We start from the raw sequence: 22,927 nt of genomic DNA, 5'->3' as shown, positions 1-22,927 counted from the left end.
CATAGATCCTGCCCAGCCCATCTGAGACGCTCTATGGTGGGGTCTGCAGGGCCTCAGGTGGGCTGGTCGCCGGGGTCCCTTTCCCTGTACCTCCACCCCCTTCTGTCACCTCTGCCATGCCGCCCCTGGTACAGCTGATACTCATGTAAGAGGCCCCCCAGGCTGCCCAAACCCCTCACATGGGTACCAGCCATACCCCCCTGATGGCGGTGTTCTATCAAAGTTTGTGACTACGTTACAATGTGTGACCGGTGACGTGGTCACACATTTCAATGTAATCCCGCCCAGTTTTTTGGCGGTGGAATGTGTGTCCGCCAATAGGTCAAGCATTCCAACGCTTTCTCAGCTGTTCTCTTGCAGATCAGCATCGCAAATCGTATGTCACATTCCACCCCACTCACAAAGTCGGATAGAAGTGACATTTCAGGACCGATCAGCTGTTTGCAGCGCAGATCAGTTCTCCTGCACATATGTTTTGCAATGCTGATCTGCCCTGGAAAAGCCAGCATCCCAGCCAGACGGTGTGCACTGCAGGGGACGGGGCATGTGACACACAGTTCTCCTCTCCTGCCGCCTGTTACTAGGGAGGCGGCCGGGAGAGGAGGTGAGTCACAGGACCTGCCCCCTTACTGAGAAGCCCTCCCCCCCACAGCCTCAGGCCCCGGCAGTAGTTCCGCCCCTGGACAGGGAGCCGCAGCAGATGGATGAAAGAGCCACATGTGGCTCCGGAGCCGCAGGTTGCTGACTCCTGCCCTAGACATACAAAAAGGAGGAGAAATATCCTTTTTGACTCTTATTCTAGCCACTGGGAAATTGCAAAGAATCTTAACCCATTGGATCACGCGAGCACCAAAGCCAAAAAGATGTAAATATCTGCAACAAATACAGCCATTCCACACTATAGAATGCCTTAAGGGAGACTAGAGTCCTACCTTCTACAATGGGCTGGGAGAACTGAAAATTAGTAAATATGCTACGTATATTCATCTTGGTGGAGCGGCCCGGCATAAAACCCGACTGATCACTATTGATAAGGGACGATCATATACTTGTTAATATGCACAACCAGGATTTTAGCCAAAATTAATCCATTAATCAGGGAGATAGGGCGATAGGAATCGCATTTAGTAGGGTTCTTACCTGGTTTCAAAATCAGAACTATGAGGGATTCACGCATAGAGGGCGGGAGGATCCCCATATCAAATGCCTCATTATAAACAACTAATGAATGCAGGCTCAATTCCTCGCCATAGGTAGCATACCATTCTATCGGAAACCCATTTAAGCCCGTTGTTTTCTTACTCGGAAACTGGGAGAGAGCAGCCTCAATCTCATCCTCGGTAGGTGCCAAGCCCAACTCATCCCTCGCCTCAAAAGTCAAACAAGGCAGGGAAACCTGGGATAATCTCGAGATCTAAAGTAGTGTAGGTGGCTCTAGAGGTGTAGAGGTCCTCAAAGAAGGACAAAAAAGCCCCCATGATATCTTGTGAAGTAGTGAAGGTTTGTCCTGTAGAGGAAACAATGCGGGGAATGGAGGTGGGGTTATACTCTGGTCTCGTAAAATAGGCCATGAGTTTGCACGCTTATTGCCAAATTCAAACACTTTCTGTTCCGCATAAAACATCCTCTTTTTTGTACCTTCTAGGAGATAGAGCTCAAACACACTCTTTTTTACCATCCAATCTCTATAAGTAGTAGTAAAAGGGTCAGAAACATAGGCAGCCTCAGCCAAACTCACAGCCTGCTCAAATGCTTCCCACTTAAGGGATGAGGAAGATACGGCGGAATTGTCATTCCAGTAATAAGTAATAGCTTGTGAGCAGGCCTCTGAGTCCGACAACCAGGCAGAATTCATCCTCCACACGGGTGGAAAAGGAATTGCCACAGGAGAGTTCAACTAGCAAGGAGGCATGGTCTGAAATTCCTCATGGAAGGTAACGGATATCACGTAGCCAAGGAAGTACAGCAGGTGTTCCAAATGCCAAATCAATTCTAGAAAGATTCATATGTGTAGTGGAATGACAGGAATAAACTCTAAAAGGTGCCCATACACCTTACGATTATCGGACGAAACTTTTCGTCCAATGATCGAACCGTCGTACGATTTTCATACGACGGCCCCATCTTGCCCCGATTATCGCAAGGTCCAATTAGCGGTAGTTAAGAAAAACACCTGGACGACTTGCGGTAATTGACCGCAATTGTTTTTCGTTTGCACATGCACAGTGTTAATCGTACGACTTTTGACGGACGGAAACGCCACCAACCATGCGAACATCGTACGATCTAGCAAAGTTTTCAAACATGCTTGACCGTCAAAAGTCGTACAGTACTATCGGTCGGGCTCTCTATTCACACATTACGATTGTCGTACGAAAAGTCGATCGCATACGATTGTCGTAAGGTGTATGGGCACCTTAAGAGTCTGGATACTTCTTCACTATCCACGCGATGAGTAGCAGGAGAGGAGGATGAGGAGCAGCCAGGTGCCAAAATTAAGCAGGAGTGAGCGGCCAGGATAGCTGTGTGGATGATGAAGGACCAAAGCTGCAGAGATCAGTGTCCGTCTATGCCAGAAGTCAGGCCATGCCCCCAGTTGCCCCAATTTTTGTGAACTCAAAACCTTTTTTGTTAGTTGATCTCTGTGTTCCCATTAGGGAGATTTGCCTAGTCCTGGTGACTATTAGATAGAAAAAAAACTGCGCTAGGAATCAAATAACACTCAAAGAGCAGCTGTGCTTAATAGGTGAGTACACCCAAAATAGGAAAAAATAAAATAGCACTGCGCTTCAAACTCATAAATATTCCAAAAATGTGAGAAAAATTGTATGAATTGTGAAATTGTCACAAAGTGATAAACAATTTTGTGTCATATACAACACCTGTGGGAGTTGTACATCACTTGTGAGATTTAATACAGGATTTTCTATATGTACACACTTTATGAGATGTACTAGCACATTTTGTTTGTTTGTTTCTTATGGTTTATAGTGTCGAGACCAGGGGCCAGCAACCTGCGGCTCCGGAGCCGCATGTGGCTCTTTCATCCCTCTGCTGCGGCTCCCTGTCCAGGGGCGGAACTACCTCTGGGGCCCAGTGAGGTCCGGGACTGGGCAGCCCCCGGGTGGAATATGCGGCAGTGCAGGGTCCCGGGGCCCCACACTGCCGACAGGCTTCTCAGTAAGGGGGCGGGGGTGACTCACCTCCTCTCCTGGCCGTGTCCCTAGTAACAGGTGAAGTGTGTCACATGCCCCGCCCCGCCCCCTGCAGTGCACACTGTCTAGCTGGGATGCTGGCTGTGAGGCTTGGCGAGTCCGAATGAGCGGGGGGAGTGCGTTACTTTTTTTATAAATTCTTTTATTTTCGTAACATAACATGTTATGTCATGTTATGTCATTTACATACAGTAGAAGGGGAAAGTACATACACAAATCATATACAGACAAGTGAAAAAATAGCATGAAAAAAAAACCAAAACCCAATTATAGGCATTCGGCAAGATTACTAACATCCCATGGTTACACAATAAGCTTGATACGTAAACATTGAGCTGTGAGCAGAACTTCCCCAGATTCTGGAGTCCAATACCCCTATCATCTCGGGGGAAAGCTCCAACTATGAAATGGTCCGTAGATGGCTGAGTTATCAGATCGTCCATCCAGCGAATCATAAGTAACCGTTACCTTGAGGAAGGTGTAAAATACCTAAGGGATGGCTAGATACTCGAATGCGAAAGGAGAGGAAAAAAAAAAGGAGGGGGTAAAGGGAGGGGAGGAGATAAGGCAAGGCAGAGCCTGGATAGAGTCAGAGAGGTAGAGGGGTCAGGGGAGGGATACCAGAGAGTTGGCATCACTCAAGAAGCCATATATGCCCGATATTCATCCGTGGTCGTATATTCGAGCCAGTAGTGCCAGGTAGCATTGAATCTAGAGGAAGCATCTTTGATGTGACTGGTAAGATCTTCCATATACCTTATGTCATTAATTTTGGTGAACCATAGCTTTACCGAGGGTGGAGCCTCCTGTTTCCACAGCAGAGGTATACATGCTCGTGCTGCGTTGAGCAGATGGACCATTATTGACCGCCTATATCCCTTGAGCGTATACTGATTATGATGCAGTAGAAAAAAGGCTGGGTCATCCGGAATCGGACGGTCAGTGAACTTTTGGGATATAAGTCGCACCTGGGACCAAAACTGCGCCAGTTTCGTGCAGGACCAATGTCTGCCCTTGGCTCACCGCAGCGCCAGCAGACATACAGCAGGGCTGGATACATAAGGTGTAGTCTACTAGGAGTCCTGTACCATCTCGTCAGGATCTTATATCCTGATTCTTGGAGCTTATTGCAAATGGATGCCTTCAGGGACAGCTTCATTATCTTGCTCCTTTCTGGGGTTGTAAATTGTGTCCCTGGCTCCATTTCCCATCTCTCTATAAAGTGTAGCGGCTCGGTCAGGTCAGCGGATAGCAAAGTTTGGTAGCAAAAGGATAAGGATTTTGCTAGGGGGCCCTGGTCTATATAGGCTTGTTCGAGTGGAGTCAGTGGGCGGGTGAACGCTGTCGGGTTTGGGATGGATGCGAGGTAGTGGGAGAGTTGAAGGTGTCGCCATAGACCCAGGCTACTCAGAACCGGGTCGGGAGTGCGTTACTAAGCCCAGAGTCCAGCGCGTTACTAAGCCCAGAGTTCAGTGCGTTACTAAGCCCAGAGTCCAGTGCGTTACTAAGCCCAGAGTCCAGTGCGTTACTAAGCCCAAAGCCCAGAATCCAGTGAGTTACTAAGCCCAGAGTCCAGTGCGTTACTAAGCCCAGAGTCCAGTGCTTACTAAGCCCAGAGTCCAGTGCGTTACTAAGCCCAGAGTCCAGTGCGTTACTAAGCCCTCATATAACAACTCAAACAACTATACATAGCAAAAAGGTAAAAGACGATACTAAGCCCAGAATCCAGTGAGTTACTAAGCCCAGAATCCAGTGAGTTACTAAGCCCAGAGTTCAGTGCGTTACTAAGCCCAGAGTCCAGTGCGTTACTAAGCCCAGAGCGTTACTAAGCCCAGAGTCCAGTGCGTTACTAAGCCCAGAGTGCAGTGCGTTACTAAGCCCTCATATAACAACTCAAACAACTATACATAGCAAAAAGGTAAAAGACGATATATGACGTGTTTTCCTTCATTTTAGATGTCAGAAGGGTTTTGTGGCTCCCGGTGTTTTCTTTTCTGTGGGAAACGGGTCCAAATGGCTCTTTGAGTGTTTAAGGTTGCTGACCCCTGGTCTAGACCCTTAGACCTAGAGCTTTTTCTTACTATCATCAGCAGAGGCATTGTGCAACACAGGTGTTGTGTATGACACAAAATTGTTTATCACTTTGTGACAATTTCACATTTCATACTATTTTTCTCACATTTTAGGAATATTTTTGAGTTTGAAGCGCAGTGCTATATTCTTTTTTCCTAGTCCTGGTGACTGTTCTCACTGAAAGTGAAAGAAAATACCTAATTGTGGGTGGTCATCAGAAGAGGAATAGAAATGAGAAATCTTCCGATGGGGACAATAGTTCTGGTGACCCTGCTGACCACCAGGGATTTCCTAGTGACTGTTATCTAAAGTGCAGTTATACGGTCAGGAAACATCAGAAGTTTGTTTTAAAATCAAAATATACTGAGAGTAAACTTACCTTCTGAAACATAACAAAATGGTTTATTTCTAACAGAAAGCATGGTGAACAGATTGAAAAATAGAGCCACAAAAGTCCCCACCAGAAGACGGCCACTAGAAGAAAATCAGAATCATCATTAAATGTAATTTGCAAACATTTAGCACTTACAAAGTATTGGTTCTGGGTTGTGTTTTGTACCATGCATGATACTATGGACAAAAGTAAAAATGTATAGTAATAGTAAAAGATAGACACGTTAAATCATACAAGACTTACATTCACTCTACTCTGTGTTTGGATCACCACACACATATTTTACATTACATTTTATAGGGGTGCAGTTAGACTTTACACATTACTATACCGGGGGGAAATTACCAAAACACTTGCACTGACAAACAGTGCAGAATATGGCACTATTTCATTTGGTAAAGGAAACCTGCACGAAGAGAGTATGGAAGCTGCCATTCCTGACCTTCCCTTTCAGTAAAGCATTCTGATCGCCTGTCTATCATTGTTTTCTAATGGCTTTAGTACTTTTTAAATCACTGACCTGAGACAAGAATACAGATTAATAGTGCCAATATGTTGCGCTCGGTCTTGTGTATAAACTAATGCTCCCTATATTTTAGGAGTGAATATCAACATCATATCGCTACAACATTGGCAAATCTAAGAGTAAAAATATAATAAAATATATTATATTGTGTTAAATCCTGTGTAGCGATCTGTTAAATCTTGTGTGCTGTAAATACTGTGTAACAACATCAATTCCTCTATTAATTGTGCATAGTTAAATGTTTGTGTGTGAATCCTTACACCACTTACTTAATAAACATTTTCATGAGTATTGAAAAATGTTTCAGCAGTAAAAGCTTTTAAAGCGTCTGGGTATTGCATTTTTTTGCGGTTTCACGGATGCACGCAATTGTAAGGCTCGACATGTTTGGTATCTATTTCCCCGGCGTGACCCTGTCTTTTATATGTTACCAAAAAATTGGGTATTATTTTCTGTTTCTGTGCACTAAATTTAAGTTTAGTGTATTTTATCCTAAAAATACTAGTTTGATAAACATTTGAGCAAATACCGTGTGACATAAAAAAATTGCAACTAACATTTTTTTTATTCTACAGGGCCTCTGCTTTCAGAAAATATATAATTGTTTGGGGGTCTAAAGCTGTTTTCTAGCCAAACGTTCTGATTTTATCATGTGTGTGCAAATAGTAATACCTTTCTCTGGCCAGGAAGTGGTTAATATACATGCCTCTTAATAGCTGAAATGTGCATAATTTTTCGCTTCAAATATGAGCCCATTTTGTCAAATTTGTTTCAAATGTATGCAAACATACAGGGGAAATAACTTACTGGTTTGTACTAGATATGTGCCTTATTTACACTGCAGAAATGCCTCATTGTAAGCGTCTGCTTTTATAGACAAACCTAACAGGTAAGACAGAAAATGAAATACATAAAATACTTACGTGTGTATCTCTGGCTGTTCCAGAAATCTTTCAGCACTAAAAATAAGATAAGATATTACAGCAAACATGAATCACGTCTATTTCGGTTTATTTTTGTTTAGCTTTATTAAAACAATATGCCGCCAGAAAAGATTTTTCCAATTGTGAAAATGCAACAAATCTGTAATCCCCCATTGGGTATTCACAAATCTCCGGAACCAATTGGGGCATTCGCCCTTTTTAAAAAAAATGATTTTTAAGTTATTTCTTTTTTTAATAGTTTTGGATAGAGTAGGGAGGAGTTAAAAGCACTGACAGGTTTTACTTTTGCTGTCTGTGTCCCTTTGCAAAAATCTTCCTTTACTCCCTGTCTTGAAACATGACAGGAAGTGAGAAAGAATCTCTCCAAAAAAAGAAAAATCACCTTGTCACTGGAACTGGTGTCCCCAATTGAATATTTCTCCCCTATTCTTGTCCTGGTGACATCTGGTTCGATTTTCTCTCACTTTCAGTTGTGGTGACAATGGTCAGCATGACAAATAGAGAGGGTGAATCTAACCAAGAAGTACACAGACAGCAATTAAATAAAAACCTGTCAGGGGTTCTAGCCCTTCCCTGCTTTAATAAAAAAATAATAAGCGTTTTGTCTTTGGATACACTTTAATTTCCTCATGTTGTTCTGCAAAAGTTGGCAGGATCTTCTTACCTGTTACTGTCATAACCGTTCCCAGAAAACTCTGTGCTTCATAGTTCTGGCCTACGTCTGGCTCTGCTGGTCACAGCAGTGCTCTGTCCAGTTTGATTTCAGCCAATAACACCTGGAGCTTGGCTGAAAAACTAGGTCTTGCTTTTTACTGGTATGCTTAAAAAAAAAAAAAAAAGGATTTTTGTACTTGCCGTAAAAACTTTTTCTAGGACTCTATTGGAGGGTCAGATGACGTCTTTCAACCTTCAGGTTATACTGCTGCCTACAAACAAAAAACCTATAGACGCGTCCAGGATAACCCCTTCTACTACTAGCATGCCTCAGAATGGTGTGACCTGTGTCTCTCAGCATTTTAAAGTGAGTATAAAGATCCTATTTTCTCTCGCGCTTTGAGGGTCTTTCGCTTTTGAGAAATCCAAAAGCAGTTCAATTAAGGAGTGGGCAACAAAGCAAACAAACATACATAGGCCTGTGAAAAAAGACAGAGAACTAGACACTGCTTGCAGAGCCATCTGAAGGACCTTATGCCACAAGCTGGCATCAGGCGAGCTGAAAACATTCACCTAGTAGAAAATGTGCGCACAGAAGACCAGGTGGGAGCCTTGAAAATCTGGGAAATGGTTGCTTGATGCCAAAAAACCCAAGAAGCACTCAAAGATCTAGAAGAGTGTACCCTAGTAAAAAGGGGTGGAACCCGATCCTCAAAACCCCAAAATTTGGTTGATGGTCTGCCTGCACCACCTATAGATAGTAGAGAGAGAAACCGGAGGACCTGTATGGGTCCATCCAGGATTACAAAAAGGGAATCAGTCTTTCTAAAGGAAACAGTGGCTGACTCTTACAGCAAGAACCACATCCAGACAATTGTGAGAGAAATATCCTTTGGGTGAACTGGACAGAGGGACAGGAGAAATTTGTCATGGCTGAGGTGAAAGGCATAAACTACCTCAGGCAAACAGGAAGTTCGGGGCCTCAACACTATCCCTTCCCTTTGCAAAACCAGCAACCAGAAGGGGGTTCTTAGCAGAATAAGGCCTCTAGTTCAGTCACTTGACTCACATAGGCAATGGACTACCACCTTGTGGGTGAAAGTAGAGAGAGGAATATCTATAATGGGTACAAATGATGGTTTCTGAAGCACAGAGAGAACAAGTTTCAGATCCCACAGAGTAACAAGGGAATGAACAGGGTGAGCTACATTGGAAAATGGGCAGAAACTCGGTCATTCATAGTGCTGAGAGCCAAACGCTGGTCCGTCCCTACCAGGCCAGGGACAACCTGGTTCACAATGCCAAATGAAGTGGTCTGTCCAGAGACTTAACTGACTTGTCCCCGTGATCAATGGAGTACCTATGGTAAGCACTGAAAATACGCCATCTGGCACACCCAGACACACACACTAGAGCTGCTAGCTTGCATGCTCAGATACACTTAAACACTAAAGCTGTTGGATCTGTAAGGTTGCTGCAGATTAAGGAATTACAGCACAATGTACAGAAGTGGTGGTGTGGAATAGAACAACAGCATGGCATATGGAATGAGGTGGTGTGGACATTTGAAACTTTTGAAGTGGATTGGAAACTCACCACTATGGACATTTCATCTCTTTACACATGCATCCCTAATAAAGCAGGTCTTAGGGCCACAGAGCATTTTCTCTAACGCAGAGATGTACATGATGTTCCCACTGCTTTCATTCTGAGTTGCTTGGAATTCGTACTTGAGAACAATGTGTTCACATTTGAAGAAATGGTGTTTAAACAGATTCGGGGTATTGCCATAGGCAGCTCAGCAGCACCCTCTTTTGCAAACTTGTTTGTGGGTTCATTGAAGAATGTCATGTGTACATATCGCTCTTTTATGCACAACATGTGAAGTTACGGTTGATTCATAGATGATATCTTTGTCATATGGGATGGCTGTACTCATGCGTTCAATGAATTTGTATCATACTTAAACGGATGGCATCGGATTCTCTTCTCTGTTCCATATTCCAGAATATACTTGTTCCTTTCTTCATGGGCTGAGAACTTACCATAGAAAAACAATGTGCTCTGTTGTAAAAGAAATGCTTCTCTATAGCACCATCCTGTGGCTGATTTTAAGAAGGCAGGTAAGGAAGTCAATACATTTTATGGCTGTGGGCTGGAACAGTGATAGTTTGACTGACAATTACTCGTTTATGCAGCAATGTACCTAAATTAAATTTCGTAGCTCTTTTTGAGACAGTTAGAGCTTTTTTTTGGTGGTATTTAACCACTTAACAATGTATAAAGTGCAGCAGTCAGACTGCATGGGTCAGGATTATGTAATGCACAGAACAGCTTGCAGATTTCAGTGGTCCAGAGTCAATGCCCATTATGGTGATAATCAGTGGTGAGTGTCTATTTAAATGTTAGTAGTCAGTGGTGTGTGGTACATTAAATGTTGGTGATCAGTAGTCAGTAGTGATGTTTACCCCTATAATATTGGTTGTTAGAGTGCTCCCTTTATGGTTTATATGCCCACTCTGTACCCTCTTGCTAAGTGGTGATGTGTCTGCCTCCCCCTTGCTGCACAATGTACTACCTTTTGCTGGTGGTCAGTTTGAAGTTTTACTTACAGGATATTAGGATAACTGCTCAGAGAAGAGGAATGCAGAAGAACATAAAAAATCTGCAGCAGAGGAGGAAGAGGCAGGTTCTCAAATGTTAACAGTAGTATTGTTCACGTTTGTGATCCCTGTGATCGGCCATTGCAGCAATAACAAGGCACACCGCCATTCGAATCAGCTCTGCATCTTTTGTCTGTAATCTGAGCCACCTAATGACAACTTGATCAGACATTTTGGAGTGACGTGACGTTTGTGAGGTTTATAAATGTCACTCCAGAAGTAGGGATGTTCAGATACCAAGTACCATACTTGGGTCAAGTGCAAGCACTGATACTTTTCCAACTCCAAAACTACACTAGACAAAAACTCAAACGTTAGGAGGAATCTGTCATTTTTAAGGAGCAATGGCTACGGGCTCCTGGGATTTGTACATACCCTTTTTTAATGTATGATATTATAGATAGATAGATATTTTAGGGATGCATCAATAAAAAAAATTCCAGGCCATGTACAAGTACCGATACTTGTCCAAGTACTCACCGATACCAATTACTGATACATTTTTGTTTAGTGTCATGTGACAGTTTTTAAAAAACAATATAGACTTATGATTTCCACAGTGGTGGAGTGCCAGGGCCCAGTTGCAGCTGCAAGAGCTGTGACCCTTGTAGTTTTTGTGAAAATGCCAAATATTGGCACTGGTATCTGAACAAGTATCTGAACATGTCTATCCAGAAGTAGTAGAAGTCCACCTACCCACAGTTTTCTTTACAATATACTGGTGGGGAGGTGGTTAAAGATAGGTGCACTCTCCACAGGTATGTTTCTCGCTTAAGATGGCACACTGCCGGATCCAAAGCGGGGGTAGACCAGTTCTATAACAATGTCTTCCTAAATGGGTACAATGCTTATACCTGCTTGGTGAGAGCAAACAGCTTGTCAGGGTGTTTCCAATTTCCATAGGGAAAATGTTGGAATAGTGGATGCAATGGGAAAGCCTTTGCAGCCGTACAGACTCTAAAAGACCCAAGACTGAAACCAACACTGGTAGAAGCAATACACTGATCCTCTATAGTTTCAGAGTGGTTCACACAGCATCGACAAGAACATAAACAATGTTTTAATTTGGGAGTAATGGCAGTGGACTGCGACTCCTCAGGGGTATGCTTTTTAGTTAGAGACTGGAGCAACTCTGAATAAGAGTCTCAACACCATTACAAGGCCCAGAGCTACTCTGAACGGCTCTGCCCCAGAGTTGTTAGCTCAGTGTGAGTTGGGGGCACCTGTTGCAGTGGAACCCTCCCTCCACCGTAGGGAGATACTTCTGCAAAGCTGTGTGGCTGTAAAGAGAGCGTTGGGCATATAAGCGATGTGCCAACCAGTGAATTACATCAGTGTTCAGTCCCACGGGCATTTTAAAGACACCCAGCAACTTATGTAATGGAGGTAGCTCCCGGTGCTTGGCCCGACAGTCTTACTCACAAAGTGAGTCTTCAGAGACTCGGCCCGACTGTCCTACTCACAAAGTTTGTCTTCAGAGACAGGCCAGTGGCTCTGGACCTGGAAAGTGCTCCGCTGCTAACGTTTTTAGAACAGAGTCTGAAATGTGCCCTATGCAGGACCCAGTACCTGAATTTAACTTCCAACTATACCTCCAATGTCCTGTCTTGTGGGATCCAGACATGGCATTCCAAAAGCCAGGTTGAGGATGGCCGCAGTGTATAGCCCGAATGGAAGAGAGAAGAGACTAACCACTGTAGAGCAATGTAAAGAATAGTCTTGATTTAAGAAGAAAAGTCTTAAAAAGCAAGAAAAAAAAAAGGTGCTAGCAATAATAGGTTAGTCTTCCACACAGCAGAGCTAAAGTTATGTTCGTCCTCCTAGGACACTAGTAAAAACAGGCATGCTAGTAGTAGGAGGGGCTATCTTGGACTGGCCTTCAGTTTTTTGTCTGCCAGTGTCAAATCGTGCTGTAGGCGGCAGTATACTCAAAAGGTGAAAAACTTCCTATGGCCCACAAAGGACGAGAAAGTAAAGCACATTGGGCTCTGTTTGGGGGAGGTAAACCATAGCAATGAGGCTTTTATTGTATAGATTGATTTCTGTGTGGATTCTTTGTCAATTCATATAGAAAAATCAACTAGAATTGAGTCACATGCCAATGCCGGAGCACTTTTGTGCTACTGGATTCTCCATAGGAAAATATGGAGAATGGACTACAAGCAGTTGACAGTAGGCTGAAAATTCTGGCTGATTACCATTTGGTTTAAAAGTTAAGCTCAGGTTTTCATAGCTGTGCTGTAGGTCAAAATATCCTCATAGGGTCTATAGGAGCATTAAAGAAAAAGTAAGGCCTGCCCTTCCCACCAAAAGGCAAAATGTAAAGTTCATTTGGCTTAATGATTTTGCTTAAATCATTATAGCCCAACTCCAGTCAAAATTATTTTAGTTTTTAATAGAGTGAATGGAATACAGCCTGTTTTTTACGTTTCCCCTGAATTCCTACATCTCCTGCCATCTTTGGTTTTGTGCAGTGGCCCCTCCTTAACTACAGGACATATTACAGACAGTGCACAGCACCAGAAGTTTGCTGGATGTGAAGATTCTGCCAAAGGATTTTTGAATTTGTTTACAGGTGACATAACTACAATATTTTAATACATCAAACCATTAAATGAAAAAAACAGATTACACCAAGGCTAAATATTTGGATTTTTTGCTTTGCAGCTCTGAGGTCCTGGGGCTAATTACAATTAGAAACACTATATGCAAGGAATTTGTTGTGCGTTTGTATGACTGCTAGGGACACTAGCTCATGACCTCCTTCAAGGAAGGGACTAACACGAATCATTAAGTTAGCTGTAAAGTGCCATCAGCATTATGTAATAGGAAATATATTTGTTCTGTTTTAGCTGAAAAATACTTTTTTTTAAATCACCTTACCTTTCTTTTAATATAAATAGTGCACCCAACTGGGCCAAAACTGTAGAGGCAAAAACTGCAAGCACTTCAAATCGTTCAAACCTATAAATTAATAAGAACATAATGTAATGAGCTGTAAGGCGTATTTTCACAGAAATAATGAACGTAACATTTACCAGAAATTCATTTTTATGTGACTTGCACATTTTCTTGCTTGGCATTCCAAATTCTGATGTGAGCCCACTTGTGGTCATCTGAATATTAGGATATATATATATATATATATCTATCAATCATTCCCTTTGGTACAGTTAACCTTTAATTAGGGCAGCCCACCAAGTTAAATACATGTTCTCTCCTTCCCAGATATTTACTGTGAAGCCCTATGTTACCACACATCCTTTTCACAGATATCATCCCTCAGGGTGATCCTTTTTCTGTGTGTACCACCATGGTCCCATTCACTCATGAGAGAAAAAACTGTACTCAAGACAGCCTCCAGTGGATTAAAGCTCTTTCAGAGGAATGAATGGGGCTGCAGCAAGCATGCACAGGTAGTAGTGGACCCAGTGGGGAGCTTTTCAGCTGGAAGGATGTAGGATCCCAGGTGGGGACACACAGTGAATATCACTGGAACTGGGAGAAAGGTAACTATTTATGCAGGTGGGCTTCACTCAGGTGGTGGACCGTTAAATAAAGAAGTATTCCAGAATCCTGCTGCACTCATTACCGGGTATCCCTGTCAGCGTGGGTGCTCGAAGTGACCGCGGATGGCGCCGCCAATACTGAAACTTGTTAAAGATGTCACCAGCACACCATATTGAAGTGAAGAACACATCTGTTTATTGACGCTTCATGTCAAACAAACAACGTTTTGGGGCCACACAGGGTCCCCTTCAGCAGACTTGAAATGACTTCAATTCAATATGGTGTTCTGGTAACATCTTTAACAAGTTTAATTAAAGAACTCCTAGGCAGACATGTTATTAAACCACGAAATGGGGCTACCCAGAAGTGCTGTTTGAGGTTAACTGCTCGTTTTTGCTTAAGATAAAAAAATGTATACTCACCCAATCCTCCAAGTCAGCCGGCTCTTAAACCCAGGACAGCCATCAGACATTTTGGGGTCCCTTACACAGCTTTAGGCCTCCAGAACAGTATATGAACTGGACTCTGGGCTTAGTAACCCGCTGGACTCTGGGCTTAGTAACCCGCTGGACTCTGGGCTTAGTAACCCGCTGGACTCTGGGCTTAGTAACCCGCTGGACACAAGTGAGACCCAACACATACTAGAGACCCCACACAGCCCACCTGAGAGTGACCCTGCAGAGCACACCATAGATGCTGCACAGCCCATCTGAGACTCAATATGGTGGGCTCTGCAGGGGTCTCAGGTGAGCTGGATATCTTGCTCTCCTTTGCAGTGGTCTAGGAATCCTCAAACCATCACATCCAATAGTGTATAGGACATGGGGGTGCCGAAGAATATACCATTGCTACAGTGGCGAAAGAGAGAGGTTGGAGGAACAGCTGACGGTCTGATAGCCACAACAGGAAGAGAAAGGATTTCCAACGAGATGGAAATCCATGGGGGTCAGCAGTGTCCCCATTGGAAGATTTACCATCTTTTCGTGTTCTAATAAAAACCCAAATTTTGAATTTTCTTTCACTTTCAGTAATAATTGCCAGGACAAAAAGAGAGGGTGAATCAGACAGACAGCAATAAACACCTGATAAGTATTCTAATCCCTTTCCATTCTATCCAAGTGTAAAAAAACAGTGTTGGCTTCAGTTGCACTTAAAATGCTGTCTGTGTTCCCTTTGTGAAGACTTACCTCCCCTTCCTTTTCTGTCTGACATCCCTCACCTGGATAGGAAGCAGGGGCAATTCACTCCAATAGGAACAAAGACAGCAATATAAACTTGATAAACGTTCAACCCCTTCTGCACACTAATAGCAGACATGTTAAATAGATTACCACTCACTTCCTGTTCTACCGCCCATCAAATACTCCAAGTCAGCGCAAATGTCCCCAAAAGCAAAAAATGCTTTTGCTGCAGTTGGAGTTGGGCTTTAAAGTGGAACACCAAAAAACAATTCTAGCTTTCTCCTCATATGTGACCCTGTTCCAAATTAATCCAAAACAAAAAAAGATAAGCTAGAATTACACTTTAAACAAAGCTGACACTGAGCATTTAACATGAATAAAATAAATAAAAAAAAAAAATACATACCCAAAAGAATATGTGTGACTGTGTTTTTTCATCATTACCCAATAGCTTATAAAACAGGTTATTAAACTGGGAAAAAACAAAAAATCTGGATTAGTATTTAAGGGTACTAAAGTTCGTCCTAAAGAACATTGGAAGAATAAACGCATAATATAGGAAAACAGAGTCTCAGTAAGAAAATTGAAGTTGCTTGTTGGAAAACGTTTTGAATTAACAGTGACGGCAGCCAATCAGCTGCCATCACTGTTCGGATATTCTAACAGCAGCATATCTGCCCTTGTCAGGTTGAGAGCATGGTTGGACACTTAATTATTTATATTTACTATAAGGACAGCATCTTGACAAAAGAATGGGAAGGTCACATGCCCTCCCATGTACCGGGTGTGTTTCCAAGGGCACGAACAGACTGATCTGTGTTACTTTGCGTTGTATTAAGTTAGAAAATCAGAGTAAATGAGAGTGATGAGTAAAAACTAAAGATTTTACCTGAAGAGATCAAAGATTGTCAAATAGGTATAAGCAGTAAGGGCTGGAAGAAAAAAAAAAGATACAGATTACAGTATATTGTAAAATTTGTAAGATGAAAAACAAAAATAAAAAATAGGCACCATCTGTAGGTTCAAAGCAAAAGACAACTACTTATTACTATCCTTTAAAATGTTGGAAAAGTTGACAAAGAAAACATTTGGCTAGACAAACATTCTAAGATGAGAAAAAAAATAACTGCTTAAATAATATCCTTGAGAAAATATAAATGTGTGTAAAGACATACCCATACTGTTTGTAGAACTGCACCATGTGAGTAAGAATCCTGTGCAAACCACATTTATGGCACCGAACAGCAAAATCTTCCATGACTAAAGCAGAAACCATACCTCTTGTTAAATAATGTGGCACAAAATGTCAAACGTTATATGATGTACTAAAATACATTTTAGATATACAATTAACATAACATTACATTGAATTAACCCTTTCGCTGCCAAGCCGTCCGGAACATTTTGCTCCTCAGCTGGCCACACCATTTTTGCAATGTTTCCCATTGATTTGATTTTCAACTGCTGCGTTACTAGCGTTTGTAAAAGACCCCCCAAACCATATATTTTCTGAAAGCGCAGGCCCGGTAGAATAAAAAGATGGTGCTACTACATTTTGAAGGCCTGCGATAATTGCGCAAATGTTTATCAAATTAATATTAAACCGATAAAAATACACAATTCAATTGATAAAGCACACTAAAATCAGTATCCGTGCACAAAAAAAAACATTTTCTGACTACATCTAAAAGATAAAACTGTATTGAGTTAATCAATAACAAATATTTGCAAATTTGAAATTGGGCCTTTTTGCGAAAAGGTAAAAAAATGAAGGATCTGCACTGTACTGAAAGCCGCGCATTCCTTGTGACAGCCGATGCTTGAGTCAGTGAGAGGCAGCCACGGAGCCTCCGTGCTGCTTTAATGACAGCCCAGCCTGCACGGCATCAGAGGGGCCCGGGGACCACCAAAATGTTCTTGGTTGGTGACCGCTGGTATAGCTGGTTATTATACTGCCATCAAGTGGGCATTTTGGTTATTGCACCATTGCAAGCCTTCTTTCCAGCCAATCAGCATGGAGCCGACTTCCTGGGCAATCAGTAATGTTCTCCCGCCCGGGAAGCCGGCTCCATCCCAGCGGAAGTACCGAAAGCAAAATATCGGTACTTGTACCCGATACCGAAAAAAAGGGGATCGGTGCATCCCTAATATTTACTATTGGTTTGCAGCATGTAAAGCTGTGATCAGAAGTGCCAAAGTGCCTCTGACCTGTACACAATATAACAATGTCATATTTTCAGAACACAGGTTACCTGAAAATGTAATTGTACTGGCACCTTAAAGTGACACTAAACTCAGGAGTTAAATCTTAAAATGCATTCAAGTACCTTAACTATTAACAAAAATGTAGATTATTTGTCCATCACTCAGCTGTTAATCCTCAAATCATCTCTCAATTCGTGCTGACAGTGTCCTTCCTTCTTGAGTTTGGCTTCTTTTGTTCCCCATGGTCCCTGTGTGTTTTGTAAAATAGCCACGGCTCCAAGCTCGCTCTCTTGATGGACTACAATCTTAATACAAATTAGTAACCAACTCGTGAGATTGTAGTCCATCACAGGAGTGAGCTTGGAGCAGTGGCTACTTTACAACACACACAGGGACTATGGGGAACAAAAGTAGCCAAGTAGCCACCCTCCAGAAGGAAGGACAGTGTCAGCATGAATTCAGAGATGATTTGAGGATTTAAGCGATACATAAATAAGCTACATTTTTGTTAATAGTTAAGGTACTTGAAGGCATTTTAAGATTTAACTCCTGAGTTTAGTGTCACTTTAATAGTACTGTGCAAGTTTGCATACATTTAATCCCCAGGGCCTGGCCAGCAGTATAAATATTACAGTACATACTTACTCTGCGGTCTGCAGTCACTAGACGAAACTCCTGCGTTAATTTGCCAAGCAGGGAGCGCTGCGTCTTTCGGAAAAGGTGTATGGTCCCCTTTGGTAAACAAGATAAACATATATCATTATGAAAAGTATGAGCTGATGGTCAATGCGGTAATTAAAATAACTTGGACTACAATCTCACATTTAGTTTTATTAATTTGTACTAAGATTGTAGTCCATTGGAGCGGCGGCTATTTTACAACACACACAGGGACCATGGGAAACAAAAGTAGCCACCCTTCAGAAGGAAGGACTGTCAGCATGAATTCAGAGATGATTTGAGGATCGACAGCCGAGTGATTCTCAAATAACCTACATTTTTGTTAGATATAGACAATAAAGACAAGCAAGATTGTTTGGTGAGATATGCAAGGTCAGACAAAATATCATCACAAAAAAAAATTACAATTCAACAAAATGCTTAATATTTAATCAGTCTGGGTCAATTTTTTTTAAGTTGCTACAGTGGAGTCTTTCAAAGTCTCTGCTACATCCACAGCCCTACCCAACTCTGACAGAAGGGCAATATGGCTGAAGTTTTGGGGTGAAAAAGTCACTTCCAAACCTAAATTATGTGGAATTCTGTTTGAGGGTAAATTACTGTTTTGGTTTAGAACTAGATACTGTCTTGTCTCGATCAGCTGAAAAAGGCAAGAGATTTCCTGAGACAAAAAATGAAGGAAAATACTTTTTTCCAAGGTACACAGGAGCAATCTCCGCAGAAGTCTAACAGCAGGACTCCAATAAAAAGTTTGGGTGCAGCTCCTACATGAGGGGTATCAGCAATTCTTACCCTTCCCTCTGCAAACTTTTTTTCTGACCCACCAGCCAAGAGACAGGGTAAAAGAAAAAAGCACTTTTGAGTTGCATTTAGTTTTTTCGGCAGCAGAAAGCAATAGTACCTGTACTGACGAGTCAGTTGTTTCAAAGCTAATATTCACATGTTTTCGTCATCCAGAATTGGTCTGGAAAATACAGTAAAATGTTAGATCTGAAGCTCTTAAACAATTTTCATGGTGCCTCCATGGCAGCATACATTTGATAGCTCCGCCCTTATCCCTGCCCACAGGACTATATATATTTTAAATCAATAAAAAGATAGAGCGAGAGACCCCCCTGTATTCATTTTTTTGTCCTCACATCTCTTGACCTAGACCAGTGTGATATTGTCCCTACCTCTGTGTTGTAAGTCGACGCAGTCCCATCTGGGTTCAAGCCTCTCCCAGGTGCAGTCCCAGTTCCCCGACTGCTAAATGCGTCACTGGGACTTGGAGCCCCTTATGGCAGTCTTGGGGGCCCGTTTCTCATTCCTATGCATCCTAATCAGGATGGTCAGGCAATGCGGTGGTGGACATATTGTGGATTCACAGAGCCAGTTAGTCTGTAATCCTTCGACTGTTTCTTGTCTACGTTGTCTGACTCTCTCTCTCTCTGCTTCCTTCCACTTGGTCCATCTACTCTCCCTGGTTTCCTGTTGTTTTTTGCCCCTCCCAATGTCTGTGTGGGGTCCCCTGCAACCTCAGTGATCTTCCCTGCAGCGTCCGGTTAGGGCTGCTTCCTAGGCGCGGAGGCTCTCCCTCTGCGGTTACGCCGGTGGCCGGGCTCCATTTTGGATGAGGGCAGATGCCCTGTTCGAAACCTGGCAGGGTGGGGGAGGATCCTTGAGCTCAATCAGGACGGATTGATGGCCTGATAAATGGAGGAGGCTGTCAGCATGGCATCTTCTCTGCATGGAGCTGTATTTCGTTCTGTGCCATCACATGCCGATCCCTAGTATTTGAGGCGAGTACGTGCTCAGATGGGTGACCTATTTTTTTTCTTATGGCTGTCTCTATTCACATTTCTCTCTGTGCTCCCTCTGATCCTTGTTGCAGTATCTACCTGGTGTTTCTGTTTCTCCTTCACCATGAGCCATTAACGCTTATTCAAGATCTGCCAACCGCTTTAAGGTAGGGGACCAACGTTTGGGTACGTTTGTTTTTTTGTTTTTAAAGAGTGCATTCGCTGATGGACACTGTTTATCTTTTTTTTTGTCCCCTCAGCCCGTCCTGCTCTCCCACTGCCAAGTGGCGCAAATCGCACTGCAGCAGCGCACACTCAGGCCAGTCTGCAGACTTGCACTACCCAAGAGAAAGAGCACCTACCCCAAAGAAAAGGTCTTCAAAAAGGCATCACCTTTCTCCATCACCAGAGGGTTCACGCAGACCTAGCAAGTATATGTGCTAGGCATGCGGGGTTGTTCCCTTGCTAGACAAATTGGTGTGTTCAAGCTGCCTGGGCAACATATCATTGGACAGCAGAATGAATCATTGCCAAAGTTTAAAGCCACAGCCTCCCAACTCCTTTTTTGTCACAACCGCACTTATCACAAGCTTCTACATTTCCGGGTCAACCAGCTCCGGCTATCCCTCCAGTGGAGGGGTCAAGCTCACTGGGCGAGCAGCAGGCAGAGGAAGACTCTGATTCTTTGCTAGATGAGGAATTGGATCCTTCCGGATTTAATTTTGCCCTGGTCCAGCCATACATCAGGGCAGTGAAGCAGGCAATCAATTGGGAGGACACACCAGATCCTCCGACGAAGCATAGGCAATTCTTCCCATTTCTGAGGAAACAGGTGTCCTCTTTTCCACTCATGGAACAAATCCAGGAACTTATTTCCGATGAATGGAAAAAAGTAGAGCGAAGATGTTTAGGTAACCGTCTACAAAAGTTGTACCTGCTAGAGGTGGTTTCATTGGATGCCCCCCCCCCCTGACAGTGGATGCAGCAATTATGCATTTGGTGAAGAATGTCACCCTCCCCATGGAAGACGCTGCTTCATTCAAGGACATACTTGACAGAAGAATTGACCAAGATCTCAAAAAAATCCTATCAGATGGCGGGGGCAGCATGGTCAGCGGGGTCAGGTGGCCCTCACCTCCGTGTCCGAGGCTCTCTCATGTTGGATTGAGAATTTGGAAGCAGCCATAAAAAAAAGGACGTCCCTAAGGATGACATTAGCAAAGACTTGGACGAATTCAAGCCGACGACGGACCTGCTATAGACGTTATTAGATGTTCTGCTCGGTCTATGTTGTATTCCGTCACTGCAAAACAAGCTCTTTGGCTAAATCCCTGAATCGCGGACCTGTCCTCCAAACAGGCGTGGTGCAAGATACCTTATAATGGGAAATCCCTGTTTGGAGAAAAACTGGAATGACTGGCGGGAAGTTGGGTTTAATTTCGCAAGGCTAGACACCAGAAGGGATTTTTTTCAAGACAAAAGAGGTTTAACACTTCGAGACCCTTTTCGCCAAGGAAGGGAATAAAAATAAATAAATAAGGGAGGATGGAGAGGCACCCAGGCTTCTTTCATGCGACAGGAGAGACAAAAGCCTGTGCTGACTCCTCCCAATTCCGCTAAGCCCTTGTGACGGATTGCACGCCAAATCGGGCGCAGTGGGGGCCAGACTACATCAGTTTGCGTACGTTTGGGCAAAATTGTGCGGAGATCCATGGGTAGTGTCAACGGTCAACCATGGATATTTCTGGACCTTCAAGTCGAGACCACCACAAGATTCGTTCTCGCCCACAAGGATTTCGGCCTCATCTCATATGAAGGAGGTGCTCTTATACTATCTCAATTCCCTGCTACAACAGGGCGCTCTGCGTCCAGTTCCTCACTCAGAAATGTTCAAGGGTTTTTTTTCCCCTGCCTTTTCTTGTGTGGAAAAAGACTGGCGATTGGAGGCCGGTGATGGATTTAAAATGGCTGAACATTCATATTCACTTGCAAAGATTCAAGATGGAATCCCTTCAGACCATTATACAAACTATTCGCCCGGGTGACTGGATGCTGTCAGTAGACCTGAAGGACACGTATCTTCATATTCTCATTCTTCCCTCATTTAAAAAATACTTCAGGTTTGCAATCAGCGTCCTACATCTGCAGTTTGCGAGTCTGCCATTCGGCCTATCCACCTCTCCCAGGACATTCACGTGGGTACTGATTGCCATCCTTGCTCCTCTTCGGGAACAAGGCTTATGTGTCCACCATTAGTTGGACGATGTTTTGCCACTGTCCAACAACAAACATGAGCTGTTACGGCACAGAGAGATCCTCCTGTCCACTCTGGCCAAGTTTGGTTGGCTGGTCAGTTTCCAAAAGAGCCAACCTGTACCCTCCCAAACAAATTACCTATTTGGGAGCAAACTTCGATACCAACGGCAGTTCTGTCTCGCTACCTCCCCTGAAAGCGGAGTCCTTAAGGTCCAAGATAAAGAAGGCGATCGTCTCCACCTCTATGAGCACCTCCCAATGTTTGAGCCTTCTTGGCTCCATGACCTCATGCATTCCAATGGTTCCCTGGGCACATTTCATTAGCAGTATCTCAGGTTCGTAGTCCAGACAGCTAACAGACTTCAACACTTACAATTCCAAGCATTGCCATTCGGTCTTTCAGCACTGTCCAAAATATTTACGAAAGTATTGGCTAAGCCAATGTCCCATCTTTATCTGCAGGGCATACAAATGCTTCTTTTTCTGGATGATATCCTTTTTTTTGCTTGACTTGAGACAGTCTCTTGTTAGATCTTCACAAAGTGCTAAAGAACCTACAGACCTTGGGATGGAGGATAAATTGGGAAAAAATCAATTCTCATTCTTTTGCAGTCCAGATCTCAAGAGTATTTTTCTGGCTCAGGGGAAAATAAATATCATAGCCATGGTCATACTAGTGAGAGAACCTTTTCTGGTGTCACTCAATTCAAGCAGTTACTTGGGTGCAAGATTTTCTGTTGCCAAAATGGGACCACAGCCCAAACTCTTTAGATTTCCTAGCCAGTCTCTCCCAGGAAGTCTATCTAGATTTACCTGGGGCTGGAAATAAAAAAAACTGTTGGTT

The 22,927-nt window shown here is 43.2% G+C and overlaps 1 protein-coding gene across 1 annotated transcript in view; it reads right to left on the bottom strand.

The window, feature by feature from the left end:
• The window catches only part of SLC30A6 (solute carrier family 30 member 6), a 48,313-nt gene extending 27,634 nt beyond the window's left edge, over positions 1–20,679 (bottom strand). The window contains exons 1-8 of the mRNA XM_018558845.1: positions 20,610–20,679; positions 18,011–18,141; positions 16,336–16,420; positions 16,050–16,092; positions 15,567–15,632; positions 13,353–13,433; positions 7,132–7,167; positions 5,668–5,762 (exon numbers count right to left, since the gene is read on the bottom strand). Of these exons, the coding sequence (XP_018414347.1) occupies positions 5,668–5,762; positions 7,132–7,167; positions 13,353–13,433; positions 15,567–15,632; positions 16,050–16,092; positions 16,336–16,420; positions 18,011–18,141; positions 20,610–20,679 (607 nt within the window). The remainder of the gene's footprint in view (positions 1–5,667; positions 5,763–7,131; positions 7,168–13,352; positions 13,434–15,566; positions 15,633–16,049; positions 16,093–16,335; positions 16,421–18,010; positions 18,142–20,609) is intronic.
• Between the last annotated feature and the right edge of the window lie 2,248 nt (positions 20,680–22,927).

Source organism: Nanorana parkeri, unplaced genomic scaffold, assembly GCF_000935625.1.
Source record: "Nanorana parkeri isolate BGI_ZX_2015 unplaced genomic scaffold, ASM93562v1 scaffold363, whole genome shotgun sequence".
NCBI classification, from domain to species: domain Eukaryota; kingdom Metazoa; phylum Chordata; class Amphibia; order Anura; family Dicroglossidae; genus Nanorana; species Nanorana parkeri.
Note: the sequence above shows the minus strand (reverse complement) of the source record. Positions and strands in the feature narration are given on the sequence as shown.